The sequence below is a fragment of the Venustampulla echinocandica genome (assembly GCF_003357145.1).
Source record: "Venustampulla echinocandica strain BP 5553 chromosome Unknown scaffold_6, whole genome shotgun sequence".
Lineage (NCBI taxonomy): Eukaryota > Fungi > Ascomycota > Leotiomycetes > Helotiales > Pleuroascaceae > Venustampulla > Venustampulla echinocandica.
In genome coordinates this window covers 505,663-531,203 of record NW_022474211.1, presented here as the reverse complement: position 1 = coordinate 531,203, position 25,541 = coordinate 505,663, and the positions used below count along the sequence as shown (strand labels likewise).

At 48.1% G+C, this 25,541-nt stretch overlaps 6 protein-coding genes across 6 annotated transcripts; 3 read left to right on the top strand and 3 right to left on the bottom strand.

Moving 5' to 3' along the window:
* Window positions 1-6,168: 6,168 nt before the first annotated feature.
* Window positions 6,169-7,477, bottom strand: BP5553_07605 (Uncharacterized protein; the record flags this gene model as incomplete). Its single annotated transcript, XM_032016228.1, has 4 exons — window positions 6,169-6,707; window positions 6,766-6,944; window positions 6,989-7,081; window positions 7,149-7,477. 4 exons carry the CDS (start codon window positions 7,475-7,477, stop codon window positions 6,169-6,171), a joined length of 1,140 nt encoding a protein of 379 aa, XP_031867459.1.
* A 514-nt stretch (window positions 7,478-7,991) lies between these two features.
* BP5553_07604 (uncharacterized protein) lies at window positions 7,992-9,586 on the top strand (the record flags this gene model as incomplete). Its single annotated transcript, XM_032016227.1, has 4 exons — window positions 7,992-8,804; window positions 8,857-8,985; window positions 9,063-9,172; window positions 9,265-9,586. The coding sequence occupies 4 exons, from the start codon at window positions 7,992-7,994 to the stop codon at window positions 9,584-9,586; spliced, it is 1,374 nt and encodes a 457-aa protein (XP_031867458.1).
* A 2,222-nt stretch (window positions 9,587-11,808) lies between these two features.
* On the top strand, window positions 11,809-13,326 carry BP5553_07603 (uncharacterized protein; the record flags this gene model as incomplete). The annotated part of the gene is made up of 6 exons (XM_032016226.1): window positions 11,809-12,048; window positions 12,097-12,303; window positions 12,355-12,432; window positions 12,496-12,607; window positions 12,660-12,853; window positions 12,901-13,326. The coding sequence occupies 6 exons, from the start codon at window positions 11,809-11,811 to the stop codon at window positions 13,324-13,326; spliced, it is 1,257 nt and encodes a 418-aa protein (XP_031867457.1).
* A 1,168-nt stretch (window positions 13,327-14,494) lies between these two features.
* BP5553_07602 (uncharacterized protein) lies at window positions 14,495-15,532 on the bottom strand (the record flags this gene model as incomplete). Its single annotated transcript, XM_032016225.1, has 1 exon — window positions 14,495-15,532. The coding sequence occupies one exon, from the start codon at window positions 15,530-15,532 to the stop codon at window positions 14,495-14,497; it is 1,038 nt and encodes a 345-aa protein (XP_031867456.1).
* A 505-nt stretch (window positions 15,533-16,037) lies between these two features.
* On the top strand, window positions 16,038-17,681 carry BP5553_07601 (uncharacterized protein; the record flags this gene model as incomplete). The annotated part of the gene is made up of 1 exon (XM_032016224.1): window positions 16,038-17,681. The coding sequence occupies one exon, from the start codon at window positions 16,038-16,040 to the stop codon at window positions 17,679-17,681; it is 1,644 nt and encodes a 547-aa protein (XP_031867455.1).
* A 1,013-nt stretch (window positions 17,682-18,694) lies between these two features.
* On the bottom strand, window positions 18,695-22,262 carry BP5553_07600 (ARM repeat-containing protein; the record flags this gene model as incomplete). Its single annotated transcript, XM_032016223.1, has 3 exons — window positions 18,695-18,700; window positions 18,749-21,950; window positions 22,012-22,262. The coding sequence occupies 3 exons, from the start codon at window positions 22,260-22,262 to the stop codon at window positions 18,695-18,697; spliced, it is 3,459 nt and encodes a 1,152-aa protein (XP_031867454.1).
* Window positions 22,263-25,541: the final 3,279 nt, after the last annotated feature.

Genomic DNA, 25,541 nt, shown 5'->3' with positions numbered 1-25,541 from the left:
AAAGCCTAAACCTACTTCATTGCCCAAATCGGAACGATCTAGCCCAAATAAGCTTATTGTTACACAAACCCCTAGAACTACTACATCGTTCTCCCTCTTACTAGCCCGAAATACTCTAAATAAAGCTTTTACAGATAAAAGGATCAAAGGCCCTGTAGTTATTTCGGTAACTAAATCTCTGAAAAAGAATCTAGTTATTACAACTATATCTAACTATACAGCCGATTTCTTGATTAAAAAAGAGCTATTTAGGAGTATATAGTACTTAATCAGGCACTATATAAAGATGAGCTTTAATTCAAAGTAACTATCCACAGAATCTCTACTACTGATTTCAATACCCCTGAGAGTATAGCTTTAATCATTGATGAGATCAAAACGTTCAATACTAGCTTGAACCCAATTAGAACATTCTATTAACTTACGTATAAAGAATACCAGCAAAATCAACTAGCTAGCTTAATAGCTCTCTCTTTTGCTACAGAGCAAGAAGCTAATAGAGCTATTCGAAATAGACTCTATATAGCTGGAATAAGTGTACGAGTTGAAAAGCTCTATACTACTACTCCAACTATACAGTGTACTAAGTGCCTTAGCTTTGGGCACTTAGAAAGCTACTGTAGGCGGGCTCCTACGTGTACTTTTTGTGCTAAAAGCTACTCAACTAAGTAACACTATTGCTTTAGCTACAAAGCTACAGGCAAAATGTGCCTACACCTAGCTCCAAAGTGTGCTAATTGCAAGGCAGCCCACCTGGCCACAGATAAAGCCTGTGAAGTGCTCTTAGCACTCAAATCCAAAAGTTCTACCAAAAGCCCAAATACTAGAACTATATAATTAGTTATAGTATTAAAGTTTTATAAATGAATCTGAACTGTAGCGCCGAAGCTACGGAGAGTACTCTACAGCTAAGGCAATACCCGTTCAGTTCTCCACTCTAGATTCACTCAAATTCTGCCGGAAACTCACTTACGGCCACGTACACTAGCTTATATAGCTAGAGGGTTTAGGCCCTCTTGCTATATAGCTAATTCCTCACCAAACGACCCGGATCTGCTTGTTTTAGATATTTCGGAAGCAAAAGCGACTATTCAACTCCTGAATATCTACAACGAGCGGGATTTAGGTGATTCGGACTTACGTACAGTTAATCGGGTATTATACTCTAGAGCCCTAGGCCCTAATACTGTGGTAGCCGGAGACCTCAATATCCACCACCCCTGGTAGGATCCGCTGGCACTTACCACGTCTCCTGGAGCTGAAGAGCTAGTCAATTAGATCGAATCTAATAGCCTAGAGCTATTGAACACCCCTGGCACAGGCACCTTTTTCAGACCCTATATGACTAGAGAAAGTGTCCTAGACTTTACTCTAGTCAGCCCAAGCCTAGCTAGCAAAATCCAGGACTAGATTATACTCCCGGATCTCGAATCGGATCACTACGGCATTAGCTTTACTATTGCCGGCAATACCCAACCGCTAGTCGATAATCCAAGCTTAGCTACCGCCTATAATACCGACCTAGCCGATTAGGGCATATTCTCAGAGAAGCTGAAATCCGGTATAGTTAACTGTACAGCTCTCAATTCACCTGAATTGACAACTATACGACTTAACTATACGAACTCTTTAGCTATTCTCCAAGAAGAAGAGAGTAGTATAGCTATTGCTAAGCTACTCGATGAGGCTTCTGAAGAGCTTACTAAGGCAGTTGCGGAGGCGGCGGACCTAAGTATCCCAAAAAGGAAGGTAGGGGCTAGGGCTAAGCCCTGGTAGAACGACAATCTGAAAGAACTACGCCAGAAAATGATTCGGAATCAACGAACGTTTATCCGGTATAGCTATAACTATCCTGCTAAACGCGACTACCTTATAGCTAAAAACACCTACTTTTTAGCTATAAAGCAGGCAAAACGGAGCCACTGGAACGACTTTCTTGAAAAGGAGGATCCGAAGACTATTTTCAAGGCTATAGCTTATACCAGGCACCGGCAGATCGAATTCATACCGCCTATCCAGGCTAGTACTAATCCGGAGTACCCAGCCGGTCCGGAACACCTAGAGTCCTCATTTGCCGGCAAATGCAACGCTTTTCGCTCTACGCTCTTCCCACCTCCACCTCAAGCTCCAAAGCTAAGCTGGTTAAGTTATATTCCTTCGAATAAGTGGCTTTGGCCCAACTTAACTATACCGGAGCTTGCTACCGCTTGTACGACTAAGCTCAAAGGCAAAACACCTGGACCACATCTAATTACGCAAGTAATTATCCAACACGCCTATAACGTTATTCCGGAAGTCTTTTTCAGGCTCTTTTCGGCCCTAATTGACATTAGATACCACCCTACTTGCTGGAAACAAGCTACAGGAGCGATTCTCAAAAAGCCAGGAAAGTTTAATTACGCTCTACCTAAAGTGTATAGGGTAATATCACTCCTCAATTGCTTAGGCAAAGTCAGCGAACGGATTCTAGCTCAACAATTAAGTTATTGAGCTGAAACGACCTAACTACTCTACCTAAGCTAAATAAAAAGTAAGTTCAAAAAATCGGCTATTAATGCAGCTTTATTCTTCAATAACGAAGTCGAAATAGACTTAAAATAGAAGCAAAAGATGTTGGCTTTACTTTTAGACGTTAAAGGAACTTTCGACTATATAGCTAAAAACTAGCTATTGTTAATATTCAAGGATTTACACCTACTTACTAGCTTAGCTAGTTAGATATAGTCGTTTCTGAGTAATCGCTTATTATACCTAGCTTTTGACAGCTAAATAGAGCAATTTGCCGCTTTTAATACTAGAATCTTCTAAAGCTCTCTAATATCATTTATCCTGTTCCTTATATATATAAAAAGTCTCTTCACCGGTATAGTTACAGCTCACCTACTCTCTTATATCAACGATATAACTCTAATAGTTACTACACTTAACTATACAAGTAATATCAAGATACTAGAAAGAGAAGTAGCTAAGCTATTTGATCAAGGAACTAAAAGTGCGATTTAATTTAATCTTACAAAGACTGAACTAATCTACTTTAAGTCTAGCAAAGCTAAGTTATACTTGCTAGATCAAACCCGAATTGAGCCGAAACAGCTAATTAGGTGGCTCGGCATTTGGTTTAATCGAAAACTCACTTACAAAGAGTACCTCAAAATCCGAATAGCTCAAGCTAAATCGGCATTCCTACGCCTAGCCCGCCTAGCTAATACTGAGCGCAGCTTATCACCAGCAGCTATACGCCAGCTATATATAGCCTGCATAACGAGTATTGCCGATTACAGATCGATTATTTGGTGGAGAGGCTAAGCTAGCTTCAAAAGGCGACTCCAGGAGCTCCAAAACCTAGCTTTACAGAAGATATTAGGAGTATTCAAAACAGCCTTTATTATGCCAATAGAAGTGGGAGCAAGCTTACCCCCCCCCCCCTGGAATCCGGCTTAATAGCTCAATCCAGCAATACACTCTCCGCCTTACAAAACTCTCGAAAAACTACCCGGTTAATTTAGAAACTAGCAAAAATACCGAACAAGCTAGTGCCGATTTAGCTAATAGATCAATAGCTAGGCAATATTTGGCTAATTCGGAACCCGACAATACTGAACCAACTTTAGCTATACAGCTAGACCGGATTACCAGCTCAATTGGCCGTATAGTTAGTTATAACTACGAACGAATCCAGCACTTCTAATTCCCCCCTTAGGCCCGAAAAACACTCTATTTAGTCGAAATCAGTCAATTGCCTAAAGAGGAAGAAGCTGTAGCTCACAATACCCGAATTACCTACGTTTACTCCGACGCTTCCTATATACCCGACAGTATAAGTGCCGGAGTCGGTATAGCTATACCTACTACTCAGTATAGTAGTATAGTTAATATCGGGGCTGAACAGCTTGTTTATAACGGAGAACTTGAAGGGGTTACACAAGCTATTGAGTACGTTAGTTCAATAGCTATACCCCGGCAGAAATACCGGATCTATTCGGACAATCAAGCTAGTCTACACCGCCTGAAAATACCCAGTAATAACCCCGGCCAAGCTTGCCAAATCAGAGCTATTCAGGCTACTGAAGTGGCAATCCAAAAAGGGGCTAGTATCGAGCTAGCTTGGGTTCCAGGGTATACCGATATCGAAGGAAACGAGCTTGCCGATCGCTTAGCTAAACGAGCTACACTTGAAGAGCCTAGCTCTAATAGTACTAACTTCGCTTACCTAGGAATGAAAATCAAGGGAATTCGCAGAGCAGAGTAGTTAAGTTATATAAATAACTATACGACAAACAAGCCCAATTCCAATCCAAATAGCTATACCCGCAAGTTTATCTGGAAAATAAAAGCTAAGCTCTCAATTCCACCTAATACGAAAAAGGAAACAGCTAGTACGTTCTACCAGCTCAAGCTAGGCCACGGATACTTCAAATCGTACCTATTTAGACTAGATCGCTCTAATAGCGATCTATACCGGTGCAGTAAAAGAGAGACCCCTGAACACTTAGTCCTTAGTTGTTCGGAGTACAAAGGAGCTAGATCGGCACTTAAATCGGAACTTAGGGGGGTTAGGCTCACCCTACCCCTGCTACTACATACCAAAGTCGGAATAGCGGTGACGATTAGCTTCCTAAAAGAGACTAGGATCGTAACGAGGCGGTAGCACTTGGAGAGAGCGGAGGAGTAACTTAACTATATAGTACTATAGTCAGGTGTTTCGGTCATTTTACTACTTTTCATTTGTACAGCGTTGATTTTACTAGGGCTAGGCCCTCACTGTCCCCAGACTATATTGACTCTCAAATATGTATTTACAATAGCTTGTTAGGGCTCTAGAGCCCTAACCGTCCTACTATAGTCTTCGACTTACAAAAGACGTTAAAAGGAATAATCAATCAATCTAGATTCGCAGTATTGAGATGCTTAGGATCCATCTCCTGTTAGTGAGATGAGAATATTACAGCTTCGGTGGTATATACGAAACTATTATCCAGCGTATCCTCGCTTAACGCACCGTTTAGGAGCGGCTGGGCCGCAATTGTGACATCTACCTCTGTTAGGTCTTTAGTCCAGAGGTGAGAGAATATATACCTTACCGATGTCACGAACCTGCCATACTAGATGGATTCGACGAGCGCGGACCTCTCGCGCCGTTATAGCCATGAGTAGCCATCCGATTTGAGTTTCATGATTTTGTCCTTACGCTGTGTAAAAGCGTCCTCCCATTCTTTCTCTTCAGATTTTTTGTACCGACCCATGATTAATGCTCGCGCTATGGAGCAAGAAGCAAAAGAATGCCATACTCGCAGCACTAATTTATCTGAAAATAATGGTCAGCTTTGGTATTAGAAAAGAGGTAGATGACATTTTGAAAGGATTCTCTACCATTTCGAAAAGAGATGGATGACACTTTGAGACATACCGCCCATCTAGACTTGGGCATTGTCTCTCTCAACAATAGTCGCAGGCCAGAATCAAACTTCACTTCCAAAAAGGGGCGTGGGAAAAGTGGGATAACGTTAACTTAGTTCTGCTGGATCATTCGAGGGGGTCAAAATGGGTTCCATCCCAACTACGCAGAGGCATCGGATAGGATCTATTAGATATAAAGTTATTTAGTTAACAGTACGATCAATTAAACCATCTATAGCACGGTCGAAATCTATTGACGCTTTCACGCTCTGGGATATTATTTAACTTGTGTGTCTTGCAAATTATATGTACTACTTCAACTGTAATTATTTGAGCAGTTGTGCCATCTTTTCCCCAACTCCGAGAACAAGAGAAAATGGGAGGCCATTGCAGACGGGAGGTGGCAAAGACCCCGAAAAGATGATGACCAGAATGAAAATAGCCACTTTTACTACTGTAGCAGGATCCGCTTTCACGAGCCCAACAACATGGGTATGTCATGATCATGGCACAAGCAGAAACGCTGCCAGAACCCGCTGAGGACGGCATCATGGAGTGGATCACATACAAATACAACCAGTCAATAAGATTTGAGATTGGCACGACCATCCATCCCTTATGCCGTCACTGTTTGCTGAACAGTCTCGGCCGTGGGCTTTCCACGCGCTCAACTACGTGATACGGGTGATACATAAATAGCGAGAGAGCATGCGATAACTGTAATAAACGTATACTTGACAACACCTATCGATGATTATGTTCTACAGCTAGTTACATCATTTCCCATCCAGAAGAGTTTGCAATCCTCTGCAGCAACCGATGATTTCTCAACGCATCCTCAAACGTAATCACCTCCCCATCTCTAGCAGCAAATGCCTCATACTGCCTCGCAGTATTCGTAGCCGGAAACGCAACCTTCTCCGCTAGCGTGGTATCATCCTTCCCAAACCCAACGTCTACACTGTCAGCCTTCCCCACCTTGAGCGAAATCTTCCTCTTCTCCCTAATGCCGCCACCTTGCCAACTGCCCTCCTCAGTGGTGATTGCAATCTCGCCCTCGGTACCTGTGATGTACCAGCGGAACCCGACCCTGTCAGCCGCAGACTTGGGTTTTCGGAACGCGAGCGACGCAACGGCTGAAGATTCTAGCGTCCCGGTGATGAAGATGTGCTCGGGTGCGGTTTTCGGATATGCGGGGTTGACGATTTGGCCTGTGGCGGGGTCGATGATGATGACGGTTGGGTACTGGGATGCAAGGAGGCCGTGGACTGATGCAAAGTCGCCGAGGAGGTATGTGAAGCTGTCAAGGACTGTGTACGGGCAATGGGTTAATAAGTTCTCATAAGGGTAGAGGCAAAGAGGGCATACAGTGACCCATGAAGATCGTGTACTCGTTCCCTCCGCTATTGAAGTCGAGATAAAATTCCAGGTCCTTCAGCCAGGTCTCGACAGGTAGAACACTGCTGCAAGCCGTCACAGTTGAGCTCATAATCTTGCCAATCTTCCCTTCAGCCAAGATCTCTCTGACCTTTTGCACCAGTGGGTCACTGTTACATTAGCTCAAGTCATCTCCTTCCACATTGAAACTTACTATCGCCCTTGCAACCCGACCATAGTTCTAACTCCATTCTCCTTCGCCACTTTTGTTAGTTCCTCTGCCTCCTTAACGCTTGCAGCCATTGGCCTTTATAGCAATCTTAGAGTTAGCATCCAGTTCTCATGATAATATATTTTGAGAACGTGAGACTTACCATTCCACAAATACATCTTTCTTATGCTTCAACGCTGGCATGGCAAGTTCATAATGCTTCCTGACCTCAACACTGATAACCACAAGCTCGACATTCGGGTCTGCGGCAAGATCCTCAGCGTTGCCATAGGCATTGGTGGTTGTGGGCAGCTTGTGGACTTCGATGGATTTCTGAGAGGACTCGACGGTCGAGTTGGCAATAGCTACGATCTCGTACAGGCTGGGGAGACCCTGGATTGAACGGAGATGACCACGGACGCCCCAGGAACCGAGAAGGGAACCGTCGGTGGATGGTTTGAGACCGATGAATCCGACTCGAGTAGGAGGCATTTTGAGATGATATTGCGTGAGAATTTTCTGAGCGAAGGTTATGAGATAGAATAAGTGAATGAAATGATGATGTCAAATGAGGTGAACCTCTGGTATTTATCCTCAGTCGTTATTGGTGATATGCAGAGTCACGTACTCGTGCTCGTCAGTTGATAAATAGCCTCATGCACATAAACCGCGGAATTCCGGTGCATTGGAAACAAATGGAACTCCATGTGGGTTCATTTCGAGGTGTATAATTCAGTTAGCAGGGCTATCCCTCAAATTGAGAATTAGAATTCGAGTTCCAAATAATCGGAAAAAAGTTGGAGAGGTAGTAGCAGTCGGGTTAGACATGGTCTTTGTGGTTTGACACCTGGCACGTTATTGGCCGGTGCAGTGGTGCGACAGACCCACCCAAACTCCGCGGTGCTGACATAACGCATAAACATGACATCCATCAAGCTCCGTGGAGCCCCTCTGTGATGAACAACTGTACGCCAACTTGACTTTTCTGGTCTAGACAGAGACAGCAATGCCTATTTCCCGACAGAAGTCCTGCATGCATTGCCGCCGTGCTAAGGCGCGCTGTAATCTGGCCAATGTGTGTTCGCGCTGCATAGACCGCGGACTGCAATGTTCTTATGCCCCGTTCTCAAAGACGGCGGTGCCTGTATCCAGACCTGAAGAGCCATTGCTGTTGTTAGACGAGATACTTGACCAAGATGTGGACAATCATAATTCTCTTAGAGGGGACAATGGCGACATGTATGCATTCAACCTCACGGAAACTGCGGCATCAGAACCTTCAGTGTTTAGAGTCGATGGCCTTGGGTGGCCAACCCCAAGTTGGACCGGTTCAAATCTTACTTGCTCTGTACCTGGCGGGACAGCTCCTATTACGTTTAATGAGGTACTAGAACAACCAAGTAGGCCCCAAAGTAGTCACCTCTTCCCGAGAGAAAGACACCAGTCAGATCGTCAGGATTTTGTTTCCGAGAACAATAACGGCATGGTGGTAATCCTTGGCAACAAATACCACGACCTCCTTTATCCCCGCAACTCAAAAACCACTGACTCTCACCTCGCTTCTCGCTTCATCCGGGGTCAAGTAAAGGCATACCCCACGCTGCTCCTTCGCGGCCAACTTCCACCTTTTATCTACCCGTCGTGCGTGCTCTATGATCAGCTTCCCCAGAACTGTGTTCAGAACGGTGTACACCAATGTCTTACACCTCCACTGGCCGTGTGCACATCATTAGTCAGGATCTGGGAGGCACGAACGCCAGCTACTGAAGACATGGTGTGGAGGAGCATCTATGCAGAGGCGGAGCGTCTTGGGAGGGAGGTGAGAACGTGACAAGAAATGGACACAAGAAAGAAGCTGATACAAGACACAGTATCGACAGTTTAATAGCGATGAGCTACTAGGAGCTTTCCAGAGCATGGCAATCTACCTGTTGTTGCAATCACAAGACCTCCAAAACAAACAACTGGACGACCTCCTTTCCCTAGGGGCGGTTATCATGGTGAGCAAACCCAGACTCTTGTCATTTGTCTACTAGAATACATTGTGAGGAACTAGTTGAAATGACTTGACGAACAGGAAATTGCTCGCTTTCTCTTTCAATCGCAATCAAGCTCGCATTTGCGGAACCTCCTTGCCCTCCCGGATCTCACACAGCGCGTATGGACTTTCAACGAAAGCATCCGCCGGTATTTCTCCTCTTCACATTACATCCTTCTTTCCCGCCTCTCCTATCTCTTCTGCCTTTTCGATTTGCCGTCCTAAATACTAACAAATTTAGAACCATGGCTCTTCTCTTCATGCTCGACTCACTCGTTCGCGAAGGGTCAGACGAGTACCGTGACCCGAAGCGTTGTGGAGGCACCGAAAATACCCCGCTGCCTGGGCCACGAGATTTGTGGGACTATCACATCCGGGAATCGTGGGCGTTTCGACTTGAACGGGTGATATCCAGCGGTGGCGGGTTAGAGCCACAGCTGAAGCTGGGGGATCTGCGGAAAGCAGATGAAGGGGACCAAGTTCTTGTAGATAAGCTAGCGAGGTGGTGTGAGGGAACTGATGATTTTGGGGGGTTACTGCGGATGAGCGCTTTGCTGGTTTGAGGCAGGCCCTTGCTGCGGATGTGCCCTGATCTCTCAGTTTATCACTTTATGTGTAAATCTACAAGATAACATTATCACTGTAATAAGGTTAGTGCCTTCAACTTTTGGCGGGGTTGATCACCTAACATTAGACCCACTGGGCTCGTTAAATGAGCAAGTTGCCTTTCTAGTTATTTTATATATCATAAAATGGTTATCAGGCCAGATGATGGCTTTCTTCCAAACAGAAATAATCCTAGTAGCGAACAAGTGCAGGTAAGGATTATTCATTCATTTGCTTCAAGTTGACACTGGTAACAAACCGCGCGGATAAAACAAGATCGAAGTACTCCCACGTGACAAATCAATGCAGGCGGGTCAAGTTGGCGGATGTGCAACATCAACTCCAATACAGTACCATGATGGTGAAGCTCAACTATTTGATAGAACAAGGATTTATATGATGGGGACTATGGAACTGGGAACAAGGGATTTTAGGACAAGTGTGAGAGTTTGAGTCAAGGTATGTATTGATTTTAGATATAAGACGTAGCGCGAGGAATCAAGAAGAAGATTGGCGATTCCTTGCGCTTTTGAAGAACTGAAACGAGATCACATGATGCCAAAGCACGTGGTCCCGTGACACAAGGGATTTTAGGATACGGGATTTTAGGACGAGGGAGTTGGGGGATTATGTTATATTGGAACATTAAAATTTGTTGTACGTCGCAAGAACTGACAGAGAGGTAATATGACTGATTCTCAAACCACTATAGTTTGTTATTTTGTATGCACGTGATATTCAGGAAACTCACTAGTTGTAGGGCTAGATAATATAATACTACTCGGCGACACGCTGACAAATTTGATACGGATTCGCGCTGGCAGCTGCGAAAATGATGGACATAGGCAAGAGAGATAGCGACTAACTCCTAGGTTTGTAGAGGGCACCACGAACAGTTGTTCAGTCTTCGCCCTCCTCAGGCGCCTGTTAGTTTACACAACGTCAACCAACCTTCTACGTCTCCGCGCACTAGTTGCGAATGGCCTCATTTTGAGCACGATTTGTGGTTGTGCTGTGCGACGTGTAGCTACAATTATTTCGGTTCTACACTTCGCGTAGAAAGAAAAGCCATTGTAATTTGTACCCGAGTTTTGGCTGCGGAGCCAACTTCTTACTGCGCTGACTTACGTCGTAGTACTTCGTAGGTACGCCATACCTAACGACGGATTAACTTCGAAGTTCGTACTGATCACTAGCGTTTTAGTTGCGGAGGCAAGTTCTCGCTCGCCGACTTGGCAGAGGTGCGCCATTTACTGGCCAGATAGACTCTAGAGTACCTTGTTCTGCTGTACTTCGTATGCGGGGGGCTTTCCGAGCTTTCCGCAGCACTGGAAGAGGAAACAGGTCGTGTGCTTTGTTTGGTTTCAGGCCGAGTGGAGAGCGGAGACTGCCTGCTGTCCCAGGCCCTCCCCGATCCGGGGTTGACGACGAAGTACGAAGCATATGTACTGTATTATTGTGCTTCGTATACTGCTGTCTACTACCAATGCACTGTACCAAGCATAGCGAACGTTGTGACGATCCCTTAGGAGGCTTTCGGCGCTCCTCCTGCCAAGCGTATTTCTCCTGGCACCGACGCTGCTGACGACGCTCTTACCGACAACATGAAACCGCATCTCGAACACAGTTCGCCTACGCAAGGCTTTTCCCTCGCCAATTTAAAGCTTGATTGGAAAGCGTTGCCGGTGGGCTACACTGAGCGTATGGCATCGGGGTTTTGGCCCCATGTCACAACGAATAGGAGGATCAATGCGAGTTGCTTCCCCTTTCCCCAGATCGCTTCCCAACCGCTTGCAAAAGCTTCTAAGACTGGGCTGGCATTTCTCAATTGGTCGGTCGGGGGAATTCTGATACCCAGGTGTGGAGAAAGGTCGTCGGGAATATCTGGCGCCCTCAAGCCCCCAGCCATTTGTCTTGGTATAACCCAACGACGTGCCGTGGCATTGATACTTCCAAGTCTTTAAGTCTTCGACACAACATTGTTTTCTTCACTCCAGTTGATCTGGATCCTTTTCCCCCTTCGTGGCTCTCTTATCTGTTTGTTTCCATTCGAGTACGTCTGCTGGATCAGACTCGTTTATTCTATGCTCTAGAGTTTTCCGTTGTCGGCCTCGGTGTAATGATGTTGTTACCTATCGGGGCAAACGAGCAGGCAGTATCAGCGGCAGTGTCAGCAGCCATGTCCCTTCCAGCGACCACAGCACTTCCGGATCTCAAGGCTCGCCACCAGCGGTTTTTTCGAAATCGGCAACGAGGCGTCAGGCGGAGGGGTGACGATGGGCTTGTGAAACCATCTGACGACGATTCGGTGTCGGGCGATGATTCGCCATCGGATGATGATGCCATCAGCACCGGTATCAAAATCATCGCCAGTACCTCCGCAGTGACTTCCTCTCAAGCAACACTCGCTATAACCACGGTTGGTTAACCTTTCAATTGAAAGATTGCAGCACTGATGTAATTACAGGCCGCACCACTTGCCGTAACTACGAGTTCGAGTGTGGTGACAACTAGTGTGCAGACTACCACGAGTAAACAGAGTACAACTAATGTGCAGGCCACCACGAGTATACAGAGTACAACTAGTGTGCAGGCCATCACTGCCGTCACAACCCTCACGAGTGTACAAACTCTCACAAAAGAAACGGCATTGTTACAGTCAAGCGCCCCCATGGTAAGTAGCTGCAATAATACAGTGATACCTTAAAAGCTCACCCGGACCCAGGCAATCCCCGCAACTACACCCGCTCCAGAGGTGCTAGGAACGTCTACCTCTAGTTTCCCAACAACCAGCTCGGAAAGAGTAAGTCCTCTAAGCGATCACATGTAATCTGAAATGTAATACTTACGCATCACTACCCTATAGCAACTGGTTGCAACAACGCCAGCCGAGGCGGTAGGGTTAGGCAGTGTCGATTCGCCGACAGCAACGAAAATGGGCGGGGGCGCTATCGCCGGTGTTGTGTTTGGAGTTCTTGGTAAGAACCATTGCGACTCTTCAATGGGTGAGTGAATGTTAATGATGTCTAGTGGGGGTCTTGGCCGCAGTGCTCTTGCTCTGGCTATGTGTTCGGCGGTCAAGGAAGCACCAACAAGGTGATGAGTTTAATGAGAAGGGAGCCGGGTTGGGTGCATTTTCAGGTTTGGGGAACTTTAGGAGAAAGGCGAGATCCATCGAGAGATCGACGGAGAGTAGGATATGGGGAGGGGCAAGCTCATCCGGGGTAAGTCGACTTGGGGAGAAGATGTAATTAAAGCTAACACCCCAAAGCCAAGAACGGAAGCAGGGGAGATACCAGCATACGCCCCGGCATTTATGCAACCAGGCGGTATCCACGCACCGTCGAACCTTGAACGCGGGGGGGTTGGTGGCTCGCTCCTCTCGGAACAACTGCAGCCAACCACTCGGCCTTATACTTCAAGGATATCAGATCCAAGGGCCCCGCCAATTTCGCCCCCTCCTCCCATCTCCAAAGACACTGGAAGGGAGGAAGTGGCCATGAGTGACGATGGCCTGGAGAGGCCTTCAACTCGATGGTTCGCGAGAGACTCGGTTTCTAGTGTGCCGAGATTCAGAGACATCAAATCTTGGGCTAGAGACCAGACCACGAGGACGGCTTCAAAACTCAGTTCGAGTGCAAGTAGTGTCCAAACTGGTGTTCCCAACATGCCGACTGGTCCGTATAATCAAATGTGAGTAGGAAATCGGTAATGCAGATGGGACAGAGTTGCCTAGGAATGTGTATAAAAATCTGTGGAATAGGTTGGAGGATGGACAGGGGCGTATCTTACTTATATCTACCTTAATCATATCCTATGCCGACTTGCGTGCTTCATTGACCCCTAATTCTCTCCTTGGTTTAGTTGATATTGTACTAACTTCTTTCCATATTCTACATTTCGTAAAAATATTTATTAACCGTGACTTGGGTTTTACTATTAATGTTAGCTTTCGTCTCTTACTTCCTTGCTGCCCCCCCCCCCCACAACTGATTGCGGAATAATCCAATCCAAGATACCTTGTCTAATAGCACTGTTACTAATTTGTACCTTCTGCTTTACCTGCAGTTTTATACAGCCCCAAACTACCCCTCGTGGCTCCTCTGTTTTGCTATGCCCACCTATGGCTTAGATGGTATAAAGAATAATAGGTAATGGGCCATGGCTGCATGGTATAGACGGGTTGGTTTTGCTGCCAGAGTCAGGGACTTGGCGTTTTTATATTATTTTCTAGAGTAAGCATGAGCGTATCTTCGATCTGATCGAGGACAGATATAGTGTATTTAACATTTTGTTGTAGTGGTCCAGTAAATAGCCCTATATAATTTTATAAGTAATAATCCCAATAGTCTTAAGTGCACATAAGATATTAGTCAATCCCTTGGATCTGTGGAACCATGGTTAGTTATTGAATAGGCAAGCGGCTTTGTATTTAAATTAGGAAAATATTAGGCCACGTAATAACACCACTAAAATAGCCCATATAACGGAATGTTTATTACATGGTGTTTGTCCACTTAACCTACAATTGACAAGGGTTCTGCGACACGTATATTTCTCCGCTTCTTCATGTTTTCCATCTGCTCCCTCGTTTTCTTATGATGACCAACCACATTTTGGGCTATGGTTGCCCAACCCTCGATGTCTTGGCAGGGCTGGGATGTCCAACCCAAACCCAATGACTGGAGACTACTCTAGGTGTCTTCCAGTAATTTGATTTAAAGTTGGGTACGTCAGCTACGAAAACAATTTTGTGATCCCTATATTATATGATAGTATCTATAAGACAACCACTGAACTAACTAACATCTGGATTTATGTCACCACCAATACGGCCCAATCCACTCGCGCAGTCTTTGGCATCTCTAACAGGGGGAGGATGTGGAGATTGACTCGTCAAAGACCACCGGCCAAAACCCTTTCGCCATCCAACCTCCATCACCACCTCCACTTCGATCACCCTCCAGTGCTTCCACGTCCTCGTAGACGGACGGGAATTCGGCATGGTGGCCTCGTAAAGCTTTGCGTAACCACGCCACCACGACGTCGCCGCCCCTATTTCCTGTGTCTTGGAAGTCGTCGCCATTTCCCCCGATCCACGCCCGCGGAAACGGCGTTGCCTCTCGTAGCCGCGTCCGAGCTACCACATCCCGTATAAGGGCTTGCTGATCGGGGATTAGAAACCCGGAGAACCATTGCTGGATGGGAGTCTCTGTACGGCTATGGAGCGCACGGCGCAGGCCATCCATCGCCGGGTCGAAAATCACCAGCTCCTTCACACGCTGTGGCTTCGGATTTTCCTTCTGGTCTTCTGCCCAGCCTCTCTTTGAAGTTGGCATAGGGGGTGCCACTCCCCGCGCCATCATATCGCGATACACGACTGCCCACACCCGCATTTTCTGGTTTGGAGATGAAGATGATCCTGTTGAAGGCGGTGGTGCTCTCCGGTTGCGAAACGTAGCAAACACTCCGACGAGAGCTTGGCTGCGCGATGTAGCCTCTTCAGCCATGCGCATCCAGTCTTGGGTGGTGGTGAAGCACTCCATAAGGCTCTGCTCCTCTTTAGTAGGTAGTTGGTGAACGACAAGTTTTGGGCAGATCATCCAGTCAGCCTTCAGCGTATCCCGTTCATTCATGATTGCAGAGAGGGACCCCTCGATCTCACGAGCGGCAGCAATATCAGGAGGCATCGACTGGGGGAGATTGGCGTCGCCTTCTGGGCTGCCCTGCCGAGCGAACGGAGATTCAAGACGTCGAGTCAAAGCAGCTAGGCGCCGTTCCAACCATATATCCGCCCAGAGAGATGGCTGCTTGAGGAATACTAAACCCAAGAGAAGCAGTATGATAATAGTGACTGCTGTGTCTAGCCTGTCCCACGCAATTATGGGACGTTCTGCTGCCATTTTAGTTGGTAGAACAGCTTCAGCTCCAGCTTCAGTTGCGATGATAATGGTGATGGGAAAGTAATGATCTTATTTGAGAAGGGCGGTAATGCTAGAAGAAGCCGAGAAGAAACTTCAAAGAAAGCAGTGATGGTAGGGAAAGCTCAGAGGGGGATGTTGACGGAAAAGGAGAAAGTATGTCGAAGAGGGTGGCGTTTGCTCCAATATTCTCAATTTCAGCTCCTGTAGGTTCCCGGCGCTCCATGCGCATAGTTTCAAAGAGAGTCTCTTTGTTTGCCCGTGCCTGTAATTCCCACGCACCCCAATTTCTATCGCCATTGCATATTTCTATATCTTTCTCATCGATTTCTTCTTGAACTCCACCTCGCTTCTACGCTCGTAGCATCTTCTACTACTACCATATTGGAATTTCCTACTCTCCTAGCATTTTTTACTGTTTCTGCATTTCTGCATCTTCAGTTTTACTCGATTTACCTGGACCTCCCTTTCGTCGAGAAACATCATCATGCCCGGGTCGAAATTCCCTTTGTCGTCAGGCGATAAACTTTCGGCAGCCCCAGCGGCCATTCGGCACAGGCGCCAGCGTGGTGGCTCAAAGACGAATCGTATCCAGGAAGCTACATCGTCCATTCAGAATGGAGAACGTCAACTGCAATCCATGCTCTATTCGAATCAACCGCATCAAGCATCGGCTTTTGCCCAGCTCCCCCAAGGCATCCCATCCTCCGCCAATTTTGGCGACGATTTCTACAGAGTGGCTCATGATATCAACATCCATGGTGATGGTGTACCGCCTGAGCCTGTGCCCCGAAAGCCGAAGAATGCGCCAAGGCAACCGAAAGAAAGTACGGCCTACGATCCCGGAATTGCTAGCGGCTGTTTGGAGTTTGTATGGACCACCTTGACCCGGATCCGTCGTCAATTGTTGCATCCGGCCTCGCGACTGCTTGTTTGGGGCCTACGCCATTGTTGGCCCATCTTACTCATGCTTGTCGTTATTGCGGTATTATTGGTATTTAGTATATGGCATCTCTGTCTACCCCCCTGGGTCTCACAGTTCTGGACAGTCTGCCATCTCAATCAACGCAACCCTCTGTGCTCGACTTACAATCCGATTGTAACGCAACTTCATTTTTGCGCTCCCGCTCCCGCTCACTATGTTATCGACCCAGACGCTTTCCTACTGCCCTTGGAAGATATCCATGATCTTACCGGGGATGACACTGATGATCGCACAAGGCACCTGCCATTGGCCTTCGGCCAATTGTTTTTCAAAATTCATGAATACGCAAGCTATGTATCATTCCACGACTTTGAAAACGCGTCAGCGCTGGTCTCTAAACTGACAGACTTGGCCGACACCACAAGCGAAGTACGGGAGGATATTGTGGGTTGGCTCTTCTTGGTACGTTATAGTCGAAGAGAGATGTCGTTCGAGACGTTAAGCATGATGGAAATTCTACAAAAGGAATATCTCGCGTATTCATGTGGGTATATCCGCTGGTATATCCTCGCCTATTTTTGGACATACAAGCCAACTGTTACGACTGAGCAGCTCACGCTCTGGATCAACCATATGACTTCCCTTTACAACCTTGCGGGGGAAGTACGATCAGGAGGGGGAGAATTGACGAAGAAGCTGGACAACCTTGAGAACGACTTCGTTAGCATTTCTAAGAGTACGGTTAAGGAGATTGAGAGGAGGAGAAGGTCCTTGCGGCACGAGAAAAGAAAAAGCTGGTTCACTCGTAATACGGCCGAGATCGCAGAGATCGAAAGTGTGCTTGACGATATTGCCATCTGGAAAGGGATATCCGACACTGTACTTCATGAGTGTACCCAGACGAGAGATATAGCCCGTGGGATCCAGAAGCGGATAGAAATACTCACACCCCAACTCCTGGATGCTAGAACTTGGCTAAACGCTCATAAGAGCAATGTCTTGGAAATTGATGGCATGACATTGAAGGATATGCTGGAAGCATTGATGAAAGAAGTCCGCTTTTTGATAGCTTCTGAAATCGAAGTAACTAAAAAAAGCAGGAAGAATCACCAAACAACCCGGAGCGGTGGAAGGGGAAGCTTAGATGGGCACGGGTCTTTGCTTCTTAGTTGCGGTGGGTGTTGTAATACAGGCGGCGAGGATTGAGAAGGCCGCGGATATGGGATATGATGTGGTATGTCTTGATAGTTTCTCCAGGAGAGAGTTGGGAGTAGTAGTAGAACTTCACCGTCGATGTAAAACTATTATCACAAAATCCAACGTTCATTTTGTACCTTTTACCAAACATCAAACCAAACAAAAGTTATGTCCCCCCTCCCCGCTTGGAGAAGCAAAGGCTATGTTAGAATACACCCTTCCTACCCCCTAAGGTTTTACAACACAAAGCACATCTCCCCGCCAAGCCCTGCACCTCTTATTCTCCGCCGCGGTGATGCCACTCATCGCAAAATACGCCTTCAACCCTATTTCTCCTCTGCTGGCGCCGGGCATTGTCGAGTAGAACGCTTTCATAAGTATTATATTGCGGATAAATGGGCGGTTGGAAACGAGAGGCCTCATCCATAGCTATATGCTATTACTTCCACGGAGCATAGAGCTGGAATGGTCATGAAGCCGAGGATTGCGGGGATTTGAGCGATACGGTCGAATATGGGGACATGAATGTAGTGGTGGCCGGATTATACATAATAGTAAGCGGACTCTCTTTCGTATATTTTGGGCGGGACGGAAGCTGAATTTCTTGACGTTGATATAATTGATACGCAAAATTGAAAGAGATGATACAGATGCTTCTGTTCAAAGCTTCCTTAACATGGCCATGCAATTCTAATTGTGAATTTCATTTTCAAATCTCTATCTGCTACGAATCTGACAGAGAAAGCAAGTCTTGCGAATGAATGGCCGTGTCCACAACTCGCAACCTGGCGAATTCATACAAGGTCGCAATGAACACCAAACCCATCCTTACACATATACCCATGCTCCTCGAGAGAAGAGTATACACGAACATAAAATTTTCACGTGGTTTTTGCCTGTGTCGAAATGAATCCCCTGGTTCCTTCCCGAACTCCAAAGATTGCCCATCCCACATTTTATACACTGACTGATTCCGTCGTCCAAGGCAGCCGCTAAATCGAATTCCCAAGTGTATGGGATTTTCATCTCTGTATGATATTAGCTTCATCAGTTAGGATTGATTCGGATCAACGCACCCGTCCTCGTCGCCCATTGACTGGTTGTTCCTGCTGCATGCCATATCCCACTCCTTGCATGCCCATCCCAGCATATCCATATGCGCCAAGACCCATCCCCATGTTACCAAAGAGTCCAGGAGGGGCAAATTGATTTTGAGCTAACATAGGGCTGGGACTGATGTTGGACTGCGGTGGCTGGATTGGGCTCCCGTTCTGTAAACCTTGATTTCTGTAATGCTCTGCTGAGGGACTCGCGTTATTGTAGCCAAAGCCAGATTGCACGTTGGGATAGTAATTATTCATTGGTGGTGCCACACGAGCCAGGAGTGATTGTTGGTACTGCTGAAGGCTAGCAGGGGGGACGAAGACGTTGCCAGGATTGAACATCGCATTTTGCAGGCCGTAAGTAGGAAAGGATGCAAGATTCGAATCGACACTGTCTGCTCGTTGCATGCCCATGTTGGCATCAAACTGAGGCTGCTGGATTCCAGGATAGAACTGGCTGCCGTATTGAGGTGCAGGCCCATTCATCTGGCTGTGGTTCGAGCTGGGCCGGGTTCGTTCAGTCGAGTGGCTGCTTGACGCATGTTCACGGTTCGGTCCAGCACTTGCATTGCGCGTGGAGAGTCCCACTTCGTCCATGAGACGCTTGTAGCCCTGAGCTGGCTGAGCTTTTAGTCGCAAAAGAACGTTTCGGACATGTTCCACAACTTGGGATCGAATGCTTTCGTCAAAGAATGGCGTCGTGAGGACCTTAAAGATAAGCGTAGCACCACAGGCATGGTCTGCTAGGATTGCCTCAAGAGTTTCGTCATTCGGAGAGAAAAAGAGAGCCTTGTAGATGGTATCACGTGCGCCTGGCTCGGCCTTTTGATTGATGACCTTAAGCACGGTGAGATATGCAACTTTATGGGTGCACAAGTGGACCAGATGGGGCACAAGCTGCGGAGCAAGTACTGTGCGGCGTTGAGGGAACGTGCAGGTATCGAGGAACCAGGTGAGGAGTAGAGCGCCGTTTGCGTTGGTGGCCAATTGCACACTATGGAGGGCAATGGCAGCAGCAAGCATTCGCTGCTGGTCTTTTGTGGAGTGGTGGCTCTCAAGACAGGCTCGCATAGCCCTAGCACCATATCGACCTTCCGCAATCTTCCACATCTGGCTAAGCATTGCTTCAAAGATAAAATCGTTGTATGGAGATCCAAACTTCAAACAGCATTGCAAAACGTAGTTCCCATATTGGTCTAGGAATAATGGAACCGTGTATGGCTGCAGATTCGAAACAATCATACCCATCTGCTTTGGAGTGTGGGAAACATCAATTATCTTCTGAGCAGCCCATGTGCCATTCTTGTGAATGCCAATCTCCGCCATATGAGGGGAAATTTCAGCCAACATCGCATCCCTCATTTCGTCAGAGCAGTGCTCAAATAGCTTTTGTACAACCGTGTTCCCAAGGTAATCTGGGGAGAGCTCGGCGATTTCAGGGAGCATATCAGCGGCAATACCTTCAATCTCACTTGCAGACCAGCTCTGGTTATCAATCCGCTTCCGGATATCCCGGAGCTTGGGTGCATCGTGAACCCTGTTCGGGGAGGGTTCTGGAATTGGTGGGATCTCGGCTTCGAACCTGTCGTACTTGATGGCCTGGTCAAGACTGTGAGTGATCTTGGTCTTATCATCTGACGATGCCCCAAACTCTCCTACGATGCGGAGAATATCCGTCTTCATGTCTCGCAGGGCGGGCATGCTCAATGAGGCTGTTCCTGGGCGAGAAATGACGCCGGGTGTGGCCCCGTTGCCATCGCCACCAGCGGCATTTTCGCCCATCATAAACGGATCTGGGCTGGGGGAGGGGAACGCTCCATCATGACCTGGTGTACCTGACGGGGAAGGAGGCTTGGCGAAGTTGATCCGGACAGGCCCTGCTCCGGGGAAGATCTCCTTCCCGTTCATGAGGGCTTTTGCGGAAATAGCACTCTCCAACCGTTCAAAGTTGACGAAACCGCAGTTCTTGTGGGTCAGCACGCGTGCGGAGATGATGGGCCCGTGAGACTTGAACATCTCCATCAGAGTCGACACGGTCGTCGATGATGGGATGCTTCCAAGCCACAAAGCCCTTGTGGGGCCTTCTAGGTTATCGTCGGGGTTCAGGTGGCCGTCATTACGACTGTTTGATCGACCCAGTGTCATAGCAGCAACAGCTTCTGGAAGCCCTTCATACTCCTGGGACTCTGGCATGTGTATATCTGAGGCGTTGATGCTGTTGTCCAGTCGGGAAGCGGTAGGATAATAGTTTCGCAACAGTCTGGAAGCGGGAGACTCCAAAACCCCTGCAGTCCTCGCTCTCGGTCTGTTTGAGGATGCCTGATTGGCAAAAGCTTGGACGGCGAGATTGTGCTGCTGAATTGCTGCGTTTGTCGCGGCGAGCTGCATGTGCAGCTGGGCCTGTTGTGTCTCGTAGGGCGTCAAGCCGCCACTTCCATAATCATCGTCGTCCTCTTCCTCCTCATATTTCTCTTTCGCATTGACGGAATATGAGCGGAATCTGTTTGCGTGCTTGTTGAGGTCCGCAATATTTGCGAGGAACGGATTTGCCAACTGTGCGCGAGGTGGTTGGGGTGTATCCGCCAAACCAAGGTAATCGAGTGTTCTCATCTCATTGTCACCCGCGCCCTCGCGAGAAAATGACGACTGGGCTGGAGAGCTTGGACCATTCGACGGCTGGCTGGCGATGCTCGCGAGGGTTGATGTTCGTTCACGGCCCGAGGCCCAATTCGAAGAGAAAACGGAGGGGCCGAAGGGCGAGGTGGAGTTTGAGTACTGGGGTCGTTGGGGCATGGAGCCAGCTCGCAATCGAGATAAGAGTGCTGCATTGCTTGCTGTACTATGGTCTGAAATATCACCCAGATTGGGCGAGGGCGACTTGAAGGGGCTTGGTGAGGGACTTGGGCGGGATGTTTTAGCTACCAGAGATGGCAGTCCTCCCAGCCCACTGGTAGTTACTCCGCCAGGGGAGAATCGGGATGGGACCGTGCCTGCTCGTGCGCGTCTGGTCTGAACCTGCGGGAGGCTGTCTGGAGTCGGGAGATGTGTGAAATCAGGGAAGCCGTCTGTGGGAGACTCCGGGATATTTTCTCGTAGGGGAGTCGAATTGCCGCTGGTTGGAGGTCCCCAAACATTGACCGGGACCCCTTCTTGGGCCTGTATTTCTCGCGCCCTGCTGTGGAATATGTTAATCCTGAAGTAAGAAAGATGCCCATGGAAACAGCAATGGAACGTACCTCTTCGAGAACAGTCTGCTTGCACTCCCTAGGTCGTGCGATGGAGAACCAGCCCCCGATCGCGTGTTTCCGGCCATCTTTCCAGCGGAATTCAAACCACCTGGTATGCCGAAAGGAGACCGTAGAGCGCTTCCACTAGAGGCTTCGGTGGGGGATGTGTTGGCCGTGGAGGAGCCGGAACGCGGCAGACTGGTGGATGACGGCTGTGGGAGATAGCCCAGATTGAGATGTTCAGATCTTGCAGATGACATTATAGATTATTGGTCAGCCCACCAAAATATACGACCCTCGTAGCTGGCACGAGAGATGGCAGGAGGATATGGCAATCTCAAAAAGAGTAGTGAATTGTCGTCGAGCCGAGTTCTGTCAGATCCCCTTTGGTATCGCGATTGTTCAAGCGAAAGGTAGCTGTGTGCGACGGGGGATGTAGAACCACAAGTTGATTTGAACTGGGACTCGAGATTCGCGGGGAACTATCGAAGAAAGCGTCGATTCGCGGATGGCGAAGCTTAACAGTTGAAACAGCAGTTGGGTTGCCCTGGAAGGATCGTGGGATGGGAGGATTGATCGCGAAACGGTGTCTGATGACGAGAGATCTATATGATGTGGTACTGTATTAAAAACGAAGCGTGACACTCGCAGAGGTCAAGACGATGACAGGTCGAGTGCCGCGGCGAGATCTCCAGGGAGGAGGGAAGGCCGACGATATGATATGTCGATTCGATAGGGATCTCTGGGGGAGAGGGTGGGCGTGGCCGATTAAGCTGTCGGAAGGAATTTTGGGAGGGAAGCAGAAACGGAGAAACCGCTTGAAGGGTAGATCTGGACGATCAATGTACGAAGCCTCATTAATACAGAAAAAAGAGGAACTGGAAGCCGGAGGTAGATGGCGGGCCGGGGGGGGGGAAGGGGATGATGGTTGGGGATGGTGAAGATGAAGATGAAGGTGAAGGTGAAGGTGGATAGAAGGAAAAGAGGGAGAGGGAGACGGAGGATGCGATGTTGTTGATGCTGGTGCTGGTGCAGTAGTGAGAAGAAGGCGATGTGTGCGATGCGGTGGTGGATGATACGGAGGCGGGGGGGCGTGGGAGTAGCCGTGGCTGGGACGGAGTAAGTACGAGTAGTCGAAGCAGTCGAAGTACCAGTAGGTACATGCACTGCACCTGAGTACTCGTGCTCGTAGGCCGAGCCTGGTATGTAGCCTGGTACTACGTAGCGTACCTAGTAGCTAATAAGGTAATGTTGTTGTTTTGGTACGAGTACTCTCTGTGTAGGCTTGTAGCGCACGGAGTAAGGGGTAAGGGCGAGGTAAGGTACCTACGAAGTGCTCGTAGTGGTTATACGCATACCTTATATAGCGTACTCCGTAGCAGTTTGTACTCAGTACTCTCTCTCTGTAAGGGGGAGTGTAGGGCAGGGCAGGGCAGGGCAGTAGTAGAAGGGAGTAAGGAGTAAGGAGTATCTACATCGGCCTAGAAAGTACGGAGAGAGGTGCCGTACTGCCAGAGGGTTAACTAGGTAGTAAACTACCTGTACGTAGCTAATTATTACTTCGTAGGTACATGGTCGTACAGCAATAATAATTACTGAAGCACTGGACGCAGCAAGAGTTCGAAGAACAAATCAGCGTGCAAATAGCGAGTGTCGGGGGGGGGGGGGCTTGGCGGGTGTTTCATGCTGGCGGCCCCCTTTTCTCCCTGAATCAATCACAAATCACTGCCACTGTCACTGTCGCTGACTGCCACTGCCATAGTTACGAGGTATAGAGTACCTAGGTACGCAGTACGTACTGAGGTACGGTACTAGTATGCAGGTAATATAATAATACTCCGGACGCCCTGAGTCCAGTCGTCAGGGGGCCACCGCGGTATCTCAAAATAAATACTATGTGCTGTACGGAGTACTCGAGTACAGTACAGCAAGTAAATAGGGTCCAGTATAGTACAGTAGAGTACATCATTCGGCTTCATTTCTACATCTGCAACCGTATCTCTTGCTGTACGCAGTGCTTGGGCTGCAAATAGACATCCAGCCTCAGCCTCAGCCTCAGTCTCAGTTTCAGTCTTACAGTATCCCCAGACTTTACGCCACACGCATCCATCCTTTGAACAGAACAGAACATAAAATACCTATGTATATCCAAGCACCATCCATATCAATATCAAGATCAGGACAATATATCATCTTCATTCCAAGGGCTAACCACTGCAATTGATACCATCACAAGGCGGAGTCTCCTCGTCATCGCCGTCGCCGCACGCCCACGTCGTCCTTTGCCATGCCATACCATGCGGGACGTTGGTGGTTTATGCGAAGGTTCGATGAGCGCGAATATTATGTCCAGTTCCCAAGATAGGTGGTGCTACTGTGCTACCTCAACGTCTACATGGAGTCGAGTCCGGTTCTTGGGTTTCTGCATTGGCTGCTTTCTTCAGGCGGGTCGGGGGTCTGGACGTGACCGAGGCATCCTCTTTCTGGTATCGAATACTCCGTACCTCTCTCTACACGTACCGTCGTCGTCTATACTGGTACTCTCCGTGATGATTTCTCAGGGGAGGCGACAAGGAGACACGCCCTCCTCCTCTTCTCATCCCTCCCTCCATCGCAGGCGCTCAGAACCTTCAGCCAGCCCGCTGGCGATCATGCGATGATTGGCACAGTTCGGATGACGAAGGCTCGAAGCCCCAACCCCCGGTGAGACTGGCACGCATCCTGCGGTCTCGTGTTTGTTGGCGGAGGCATCTGATTGACGATTGACTATCGAATCTGATGCAAGCAATTCATCCTGAAACCCGAGCCCCGGTCACCGTGAGAACAGGGGCGAGGCGAAGAAGGCAGGTCGACCCGGACACTTGGAAGAGCTGTTTCAAGAATGATCTGCCTGCCAATATTTCCAAGGAGAGACGGTCGTTACTGTGGTCTGTAGTCTGTAGCAGTAGGGGAATGTGCAGTACGATATGCTACTGTACATGTACGTACCTAGGAGAGTCAAGATGCTCGCGAGGTTATCTTTTTAACAAGATGTCAAGGTTTGTATGTAGATTTCGTACCTTGCTTTCGTGTTGCTAACTTGTTCAGTTTGCTCAACGCACACTGCGTTTATCGAGGCTTGCTTGGGTAATCAGGGCGCCAGGGTGTTTGCAACTAACTAAGAAAGCGTAGTCACTCATTTGTTATATCGCTTTTCCCTGTTCATTTATGTACGAGGAGGTGGGATCTATCTGTACCAATTCGTACGGATTTCTTGTAGAGGCGCCATTTTTGCATATCACGTGATTACGCCCCAGACCTGCCTGTTTCCTTGGGTATGTCGCTTAGGTAAGGGAGCCAAAACCTTATCTCGCACCCGTCGCGATCCCTGCGGTTCTCCTCGGCTCCTTGCTCACCGTTCTGCATCAGTGATTATCGCCTTCCTCCAACACTTTCTAAGGCCTAGGCTATTAGGTGCTAGAATGTCGAATCCGGATTCATCGAAGGCCGTCTAAACTACCTGCATAGCCAAAAGTTCCACGCCAACCGCCGCACCCCCC